This window comes from Hordeum vulgare, chromosome 1H (assembly GCF_904849725.1).
Source record: "Hordeum vulgare subsp. vulgare chromosome 1H, MorexV3_pseudomolecules_assembly, whole genome shotgun sequence".
NCBI lineage: Eukaryota > Viridiplantae > Streptophyta > Magnoliopsida > Poales > Poaceae > Hordeum > Hordeum vulgare.
Genome location: NC_058518.1, coordinates 394,980,681 through 394,989,761, shown reverse-complemented (window position 1 = coordinate 394,989,761; position 9,081 = coordinate 394,980,681). Strand labels below are relative to the sequence as shown.

At 49.6% G+C, this 9,081-nt stretch overlaps 1 protein-coding gene across 1 annotated transcript; it reads right to left on the bottom strand.

The window, feature by feature from the left end:
• Window positions 1-4,080: 4,080 nt before the first annotated feature.
• LOC123440029 (NADH:quinone reductase) lies at window positions 4,081-8,293 on the bottom strand. The gene is made up of 6 exons (XM_045116627.1): window positions 7,910-8,293; window positions 7,616-7,828; window positions 6,056-6,151; window positions 5,649-5,794; window positions 5,328-5,547; window positions 4,081-4,505 (listed from the first exon to the last, which is right to left on the bottom strand). Exons 1-6 carry the CDS (start codon window positions 8,042-8,044, stop codon window positions 4,302-4,304), a joined length of 1,014 nt encoding a protein of 337 aa, XP_044972562.1. The 5' UTR covers window positions 8,045-8,293; the 3' UTR covers window positions 4,081-4,301.
• Between the last annotated feature and the right edge of the window lie 788 nt (window positions 8,294-9,081).

The window sequence follows — 9,081 nt, the reverse complement described above, 5'->3', positions numbered from 1 at the left end:
AAGAATGCCTCCTCTAGTGTTGTCCACTGGCCTTTGCGCAAAGCTACGTAGCGTGTTACCACCTAGGAACGTAGCTGTGAAGGTTTCTACTGTGACAAGTTTAGTCTCGTGAAGACATACAATGTGGCAAGATGATGCGGCGATGGTGGTGTTGACGGTAGCTGGACGGTCCGGACAGTTTAGCCCTCGGACGTTCCAACACAAGACATTGATAGGTTGTTCTAACATGACAACAGACGTTACACAATTGATCAACTAGTCGACTAAGCTCAGATGGAGCCCTGGATCATAGCAGCAACGTCCTTCATCCTCTCGACGTCCATGACTCCCTCGCCTCCATGCTCAATGAGAGCGTCATCGAGCTTGAACAACTCGCGCATGGCAGAGAGTACCTCTTGGGGTAGCTGGTCCTTGAAGCGCTCTGCAAAGGCATCCGACGCCTTGGCCGTGACGTCTTCACCGTCCTTGATAATAATCCCCAAGTTGCAACAGAGGAACTGAGCCGCCCGAGCCGCCAGAGGTGGCGCCACCCTTGACTTGCACCAGACCAAACGATGTCGACGCATGCGATAATCTTATGGCACCCCCGCGCAGTACAGGGCAGCGATGGAGCAGGGGAGGGCATCAGCGGCTCCTGCCTGTCCTCGAAGATCACTACCAGGCAAACACCCGCCGATTGCAGGTCCAGAGCTACCCCGTGCAGCCAAACCAGAGAGGGCGTGCGCCTGAGGAGTCCAGCGGAGATGAGCAGGGGGTTGGCGAAGCCTCGAACCCTGAGGGTCCCATCAGGGACAGTGGGGAAGCATGCACGTGGGCGAGCATAGCCCCAGAATCGCTGGAGACGGGGCCAGCAAAGCGGAAATGGTGTTCCTTTCTTCGTCCCTCCTGGCGCAGGGCAGCCCAGGCAACACCGTCGTGGGAGAGAGGGGCGACAACACAGGTGGAGTCGAACTCTCCAGCGAGCGCCCGCGCGTAGCACCAGGCGATCCCTGTCTTGCCAGGTTGCGCCCTCGCACCGGCTGCATCTCAAGCGTGCAAGCCCCGTTGTCGTTGTTGGAACCGAACCCCAGAAGCACCTCGGGGCTAACAACACTCTCAGCTGCATGTGCAGGCAAAGGCTTAGGCGCTACGGTCGAAGCCTCCACCCAGCACCCAGTGCGCAGCATCGTTGTGCCTCCGTACGCTACCACCAGAGCGGTCCCGGGTGTGCCCGTTGTCTTCGTGACGTTGAGGGTGGCGCGATCGCCTCCGCCGTGACGGCCCTCGCGATCATCGTCCTCATCGCGCCGCTCCGTGCGGCGGTCCTCACATGGCTGGTCACCGCGCCGGCCACCATGGCGAGCCGTCCCATCGACCCCACGGGGGAACCACGTGAACTCCTCGACGCTCACTTCCGCCTTCCGGCAGCCGAAGGTGGTGGCGAACGCCGCGACCACCTCGTGGCAAAGCACATCCTTCTAGCCATCCTCGAACCAGGCCACCGCGACGTTGGTGAAGAGCAGGGCCGACTCAGCCTACATCTCTGGCGTGTACGGGACGACGACAAAGTCCTCGTTGGGTCGGTCGGCTGTGTCTCCCGGCCTCGGGATGTCTGGCTTGTCAGGGATTTTTTTTAAAAAAGAAGGATGACCCCCGGCCTCTGTATCTGAAAGATGCATGCAACCATTTTATTAATTATTCATAAAGATCTTACAAAGCAATACATCAATATATTTGAAACCGCCCTCTTGACAATATCTGTCGTTACTCCTATTCAATGATGAAGGGATGCAGAAAGTGTGAGCCACATACCCAGACCTCTCACCTAGCCTAACATCTAAAGCCGGAGGCCCCGACCGAGCCACATACCAGGTTAGGGGCATAAACCGGTCCAACGCACCCTCATAGGTCGTCGCCACCGCTTTCCATCAATCCATCTTCAGAAGAGTTACTGACGCATCGACCTTGCAAGGCTTGCCGTCGATGCCCCCACGGTGCCAGACAGCGCCTCCTCCCTACGCGCGCTCATCATCACACGCGCGCTCATCATCACGCATCCGTCGTCAAGACTTTGTTACGCCTCGCCGTCGAGACTCCACGACGTCGATGTGTCACAAGGAACGCCGCTCCATCGTTGATGCCGACCAATGATCCCTCGAGCCCGTGTGTACCTCTATGAATGATGTCCCCAAGAGGGAAACGACACCAGAGCATCGTCAAGGATGGCCTGAGACTAGGTCGTAGAAGAAGAAAAAGGCCAGACCCGTCCCGAGACGAAGATGGGGACCGAGGGCCGGGCCGGTGCAGGCGAGGGTCGAGGAAGCGGCGACGAAGGCGAGACACGGCAGCGAACTCAAAGGACGCCACTTGTTCTTACAACCACGGTGACGGTGGCCATTCCGAAAGCAGCGGGAGCAGCGCAGCGGCTCGCGGCAGGAGGAGGCGCGGTGTCCAGGTCCAGGCAACGGCTACAGCGGCCTCATAGCCACCACGGGAGGGATGGCGGCTTGAATTTTCAACCAGAAAAAACATCTAGTATCATGATTCCTCACCATAATAGTAACAAAGAATTCAGCTTCTATAGTTGTGCAATTTCAACGACTACAAACCCACCAAACATCACCCAAAGCGACAAATCAAATCAATCGACGAGTGATGCAGGTCTGTAAAGTAACTTGCTCCAACTCCTCCTGGTCGACGGTGCGCAAGGCCTTGACGGCGACGGGGCATGCCGTCGCAACGACGTCTCGCATTCGTCCTCCCCCTCGAAGACCTGCTCCACATCCCGTGGGTTAGGAGGGGAACACGAATGACGGGGCCATCTAGCGGGGCTAGGACACCGGCGGGAGGAGGGGGATGCCTGCGGTGTGGGCTCAGGTGACCTTTGTTTGGGCTGCAGCTTCGGATTCTCAGATTCTAGGTGTTCTAAAATCAGAATCGCAAACAAACACACCAGATTCCTATCTAGCTTTCTAGAATCTGATTCTAAAACTGCACTAGCACGCAAGCAAATCCAGAAGAAGTGATTTTGGTGATTCCATAGATTCTACAACTTCCCATAAAAGAAAATGATTCGTTTTGAGCATTTGCTCTTATTTTCAGTCAAAATTACAATAGAACTGCCACCGCTAAAATTCGTTGCCCATGTCCCTCTCGTTCTTCTCCACCTGACCTCTTTCCATCCCGAGCAAACAGAGCAGGGAATCCGGCGGATCCACCTGCGCTGCTCCTGTTGCTGCCCAGAGGACGGATCCGTGTGCCTCGGCCCCTCCCCTACCTCCAGCAAGCATCCTCCGCCCGGTGCCCGAGCTTCATTTGTACCATCACCCTTGAAGACTAGCTCAGAACTAGATCCACCGCTCCTCCCATACTCCGGACCTGATCCCGTTGCGCCGCCGCCTCTGATGTCCCAATGCGAGCTCTCACTGGACTGCATCGGAGGTCCATCTTGGCCCCCGACTCCACCTGCGCCCACCCCTCTCCAGCGCCATGTGCTCCCCACTTCCATGATCTGCCCCGCTCTTGGTTTTCTGAATTATTCAATGTATGTGATTACATCAATAGGTTTTCTGAGTTTTGTGATTGACCATTTGTGCATTCGGGGTGTTGCGGGCATTTCACAACACACCGGGTTCTCCTAAATCGGGGTAAACAAACGGTCTGCTTCTGATTCTCAGAATCTGCAGCTGATTTTAGGAATCCAAGCCATAGCTGATTCTCAAGAATCTATAGCCCAAACAAAGGAGGCCTATGCCATAATGACCTGTCTGCCTTCTGTTTTTTTACAAGAGGAGGATGAAGGTGGCAAAAATGTAATTATCTTCAATTTTACAAGGGTAATGGATCATTAGCAATCCATAATCTAATTTTAGATTGGGTAGAGTAGATTGTGAGTTTTTAATAATCTGTCCATCTAATTTTTATAATCTACACCATAATTTGTCCTGTTTAAATAGATTAGATTAGATTATAAAAACTGAATTATATAATTCGAATGGTTTCAAACAGGACCTAAGACAATAAATGTGTCATTTCAGCCCTCTGACATCTACCTCCAAAACTTCTTTTTTAACTCCAAAACGGAATTAAAATCCCCGATGCTAAAGAAAATATGCTCCACTTGTCAGCCTCATTGTATTGAACGATTTATCATTTACTGTTACTGAATATACTTACAAACAGCACATACAAGTACAAAACTGTGGTCCAAAAAGGGATACCTTGGAAAACTCATTTATTTTGATTGGCTATGGCATACAAATGCCACACAGCGTACATTATTAGGTACCTTCACAGTTTGATTACCAAGGACTTCACCAGCACTAATCTGATGATTTGGGGAAACCAGAAAGCTTTTCTCCAATGACGTGCTGTGCTTGGGTAACTAGCCTCTCGACAACTTCCCTTGCTGGTACAATCTCCGTGATTAGCCCAACACCCTGGCCAGCATACATAGCCATGCTATGGATATCGCCTGTTGTTGTCGCATTAGGAACAGTACCAGCAAATCGACGTATATCCTTGTGCTGGAATTGTGAAACAATTGCTTAGTTCGCCATTGTTAAGTTCTAGATGCACATGTATGAAATGTGCATTTAAGGTTTGGAGTGAGTGAACTCCTCTACTGAGCTCCATGCTGTACAAACAGCATAATAGATGACCATGATTAATCATAACTATGGTACATTACAAGTAGAACTTTACCTTTCAAACTATATTGAAGTAACATAACGAAAGATCATTTGGCTTAAGAGTAAATATGCGCATTATGTCATTTTGTAACATTATATGCCCAGGAAACAGACCTAGTTTAACTGAAAGAAAAAACAGAAGTTAATAAATAATCATGGACACTCTGAATCATATGGAGATTCTTTTCCCTGAGGATCATATCAATGAAATCATCCTGAGATGGAATGACCATTTAAAATCTGATAGTTTGAGCTCTAACTTGCAAAGTAGCTAGGTTCAGTTGTGGGGCTTGTTTGGCGCTAGATTGGAACAGAGCAGCCTTTCCCAGGTCCAAGAGCTCCTAAAGTTAGCTGACATGCCTAAATTGACAAAGAATTTCAAAGGTACATCTTGAAGACTCGTGTTTCGCATTGGGAACTACACTTCCCCAAATTAGATGCCTGAGAGCTTAAGTTAGCCAACAAGCCCCCCTGATAAAGCGCATTCACTCATCATTATGCATATATATAGTACCGGGGTAAGACTTTTAGGAGTCAAGTATTTTTACATTACTGGTAAAAATAAGAAAAGCAGAGAAAGTCATAACAAAGATGGTTTCAATTTGCAAATGCAGAATGAGGGGAGAAATTCAACAAAAATAAACAACCAATACATACCACACCATGGATGATAGAATGGCCTATAATAGGCTGATTTTCCTCTGTTTCATGATCTGGAAGATTCTTCCACTCAACATAGAAAGGTGTCTTTAGGACACGTTGTGGAGCACCAGGCCATCTAGCACGCCCGAACACATTTGTATAGTCCGTGCAATTCATCTCAATTAGCTTCTTCTTATACAGCGGATGCGCAAAGCTTTCCTCGGTGGCTACAAACCTGAATATTAAGGAATTTCATAATGCGAAACCAGAACATGCATAAGTATAAAGAAAAGCTCTGCTTGACATAATCATATAAAGACAACATTGAGCGAGTACCTAGTTCCTAAGCAAACACCATGAGCACCAAGTGCCAATGCAGCAGCGTAGCCACGGCCATCTACGATTCCACCAGCGGCGATAACCAAAACAGTACTATCCGAAACTAGATCCACTACTCTCGGCAGCAACGGTAGCAGACCCTCCTTTTTATTCAAAGAAGAAAAGCTGTTTGAGATGAAAGCCCATGAAGGCAATTAAATAGAAACAGACTTGCAAGGTGTGTTATGCTTCCAAAGATGACACCGCAAAAGGGGCCTTAAGCTAAATCAGTAGCCTGGAATATATGACGGGCACATGGTGTAGATTCTTATTGCATGCGTGCTTGCTTATTGGTAGACTGCCTAACAACATTTCAAAACATTGAAGCTAGAAAACAACATGGAAATAGTGTGTAGTGACTTTACTTGACCGATCACATGCCCCCCTGCTTCACGGCCTTGAATGATAATTCCATCAACACCAGCTTCCTTAGCTTTTGCCGCCTCCTCAAGGTCACCAACCTGTTCAAGTCACAGACGGAAAAAAAATTCTAAATATACATAATCAACGGAACAAGTGCAAGGACGTACATGCTCATATCATCATCATAGAGTACCAAAGCATTGACTTCAGGTCATGCATTGGCACTCATTGTCAATTTCTTGGCACCAACAAGGATTTCGTTGAAACCTGAACGGTCTACATCAGATGCTAGTCCTAGTTGTTCATCAATATCACAAATCACCCCATAACCCGAGCAGTCCTAGGAAATTGGAGAGAAATGAGTAACACGCATTTTCTTATAAACTCAACTTTATGTTCACTACCAATAAGAAGTGGTACTTTTATGAAAAGAATCACATTCTAAAACTCGACATAACAGCACTATAGTTTCTTACTAGACCTCCAAAAGAAACTTATAATTTTTTAATGTACCTGTTAGAAACTTAGAATAGCTGCAAGTGTGCACTGATAGTAGAAAGCTTTAATTTATTTGTTGGAAAGGCTGAAAACTAGTACTCCCTCCGTTCCTAAGTATAAGTCTTTTTAGAGATTTCAATACAAACTACATACGGATGTATATAGACATATTTTAGAGTGTAGATTCACTCATTTTGCTCCGTATGTAGTCCATATTGAAATCTCTAAAAGGACTTATATTTAGGAACGGGGGGGAGTATGATTTAATTAGGTATATTCATGACTTCATGGTTTGCTGCAGAGACAGAGTCCATATAAGAAACTTCATGGTTTGCTGCAGAGACAGAGTCCATATAAGAAACTCTAGGCCCTTCCATTCTTAGTCCAAATATCACTGTGAGAGACCAAATTCTGTTGGAAGTCTCCATCTGCCTATATAAGATAAAAGCCCATTCCACTTCTGTTCAATTACATTTGCACCAAAAGCAAAACCATTCTGTTGGAACTCAACCAACTGTTTGAAGTTGGACATATACACAATAATGCCCAGTCAACATACTCTCGCTAACGGACACCGGCCTCCAACAAATTAGCAAGTCTGATACATACCTTTCACAAGTTTTGACTAATTAACAAAGGTGTTAAGTAACTATATCTAGCTAACGGCCATCAGACAACTTCCATGAACAAAATGATTTCGCTCCAATTGATTAATTTTGTCTAGTTAGTTGGGCACTATTAATTTTGTCTAGTTAGTTGGGCACTATTAATTTTCTAGTCTAGTACTCCCCCCGTTCAGAATTACTTGTCGCACAAATGAATAAAAATGAATGTATATAGAACTAAAATACATCTAGATACAACCATTGTTATGCCAAGTATTTCCGGACCGAGGAAGTAGTACTACAATGACATCACAAATGTTAATTACGGAAATTGGAACGAACGTACGAACGGCACAAGTGTTAAGTACAGTTCAGAAAAATGGTGTTAAGTAAGCACAAGCCGCAGCCGGGTTTCATCCATTCCGGTGAACTGAAATGTCCGTCAGCTAAAGTTCTCACCTGATGCAAGACCTTGACGCCGGCACGGTGGGCCTCGTCGACCCGCTCCTTGGGGAACTCGCCCCAGTACACCTGCAGCACGGCGAGCCTCTCCTCCAGCACAACCCTCAGATTCTCCTCGTGCGGGAAGGCCAGCACGATGGCCGCCCCGAACGGCTTCTCGGTCAGGCTCCTGGTCCTCCGTATCAGCTCCCTCACGTGATCCGGCGCCGGCTGCAGGCAGGTAGGGGGCTCCGGCGATTAGCCAAGACAGAGCGTAAGTGGATAGCAGAGAGGACAGGGAGATCGAGGTACCCAGTCGGGAAGGCGGAGGAGGCCTATGGCGCCAGCGTTGGCGACGGCGGCGGCGAGCTCCGGGCCGGAGATGTCGGGGCCGAGCGGTGCCTGCACGACGCCGTAGTCGAAGCCCATGATGCCCTTCCACCCCATTTTCTTCCTAGTCTAATAGTCAAGGCAGTTCTGCCGGCGGCCGGTGGCGGGCGGCGGATCCATAAATAGGCCGTGACGACGAGCCGTGAGCAAACAGCGAGCTGGGTGCTCGAGGTGACGAATCCGTCCACGGCGCCGGGCGTCAGTGGGGACAACAAGAAGCTACACCGCAAGGGCGTGTTGACATGGAGTAGGTTTTCCCCCACATGGCGGATTGACAAGTAGGTCTGGAAATCCACAACAAGAAGCTACGCAGCAAGGGCGTGTTCTAACCTATGCCACGTAGCCAGCGGATAGTGTTTAGAGTATCTCCAACAGACGCGCTATGAAGGCGCGCGCTAAAAAAATTTACCGCGTCAAAATAACGTTTTACAGTGCCGGATGACCGAACATCTCCAAAAGACGCTAAAAAATATCCCGAAATCATCCCTGCCCCGCCATCTCCAGCGGACGCCCAAAATCATCCTTGCCCCACCATGGCCACGCCCTGCCCCGCCGGGCCGCCGGGACCTGCTCCGCCCCGCCCCGCCATGGCTGCGACCTGCTCCGCCCCGCCGCGGCCTGCTCCGCTCCGCCCCGCCCCGCCATGGCCGCGACTTGCTCCGCCCCGCCGCGGCCTGCTCCGCTCCGCCCCGCCGCCGTGGCCGGCTGGCAGGCTGGCGCGCGCACGCGAGGTTGCCGGCAGCGGGCGCATGCACGGAAAGGAGTTTCAGCGCGCACGAAAAGTCCAGCGCGCACGAGCTCGCGCACGAAATATACTGCGTCCGATTCAGTTTTCCCCAACGCGCTGAACATTTTTTACGGCGTGCTCTATTATACAGCGTCTGTTGGAGTGCAATTTTTAACTCCGCGCGCGCTAAACTTGCGATTTTTTGGGCACGACGCTAATATTGGGCGTCTGTTGGAGATGCTCTTAGGGTGGGGCAGCGAGCTTGTGGATGGCCGGAGACGGAAAACTGTTTAGGGTGGGGCAGCGCTTCCGTGCGTGGGTGGGCAAACGGCAGTTCGCGATGCCAAGATACGATAAGGGAGCCTCG

What these genes read in the sequence shown, in the direction of transcription:
- LOC123440029 (XM_045116627.1), bottom strand. Translation starts at nt 8,044, where the DNA reads ATGGGGTGGAAGGGCATCATGGGCTTCGACTACGGCGTCGTGCAGGCA. An exon ending in GCGTCAAGGTCTTGCATCAG is followed by an intron (nt 6,152 to 7,615) that starts GTGAGAACTTTA and finishes TGACTTGAACAG; the next exon opens with GTTGGTGACCTTGAGGAGGC. An exon ending in GGTGTTTGCTTAGGAACTAG is followed by an intron (nt 5,548 to 5,648) that starts GTACTCGCTCAA and finishes CTTAATATTCAG; the next exon opens with GTTTGTAGCCACCGAGGAAA.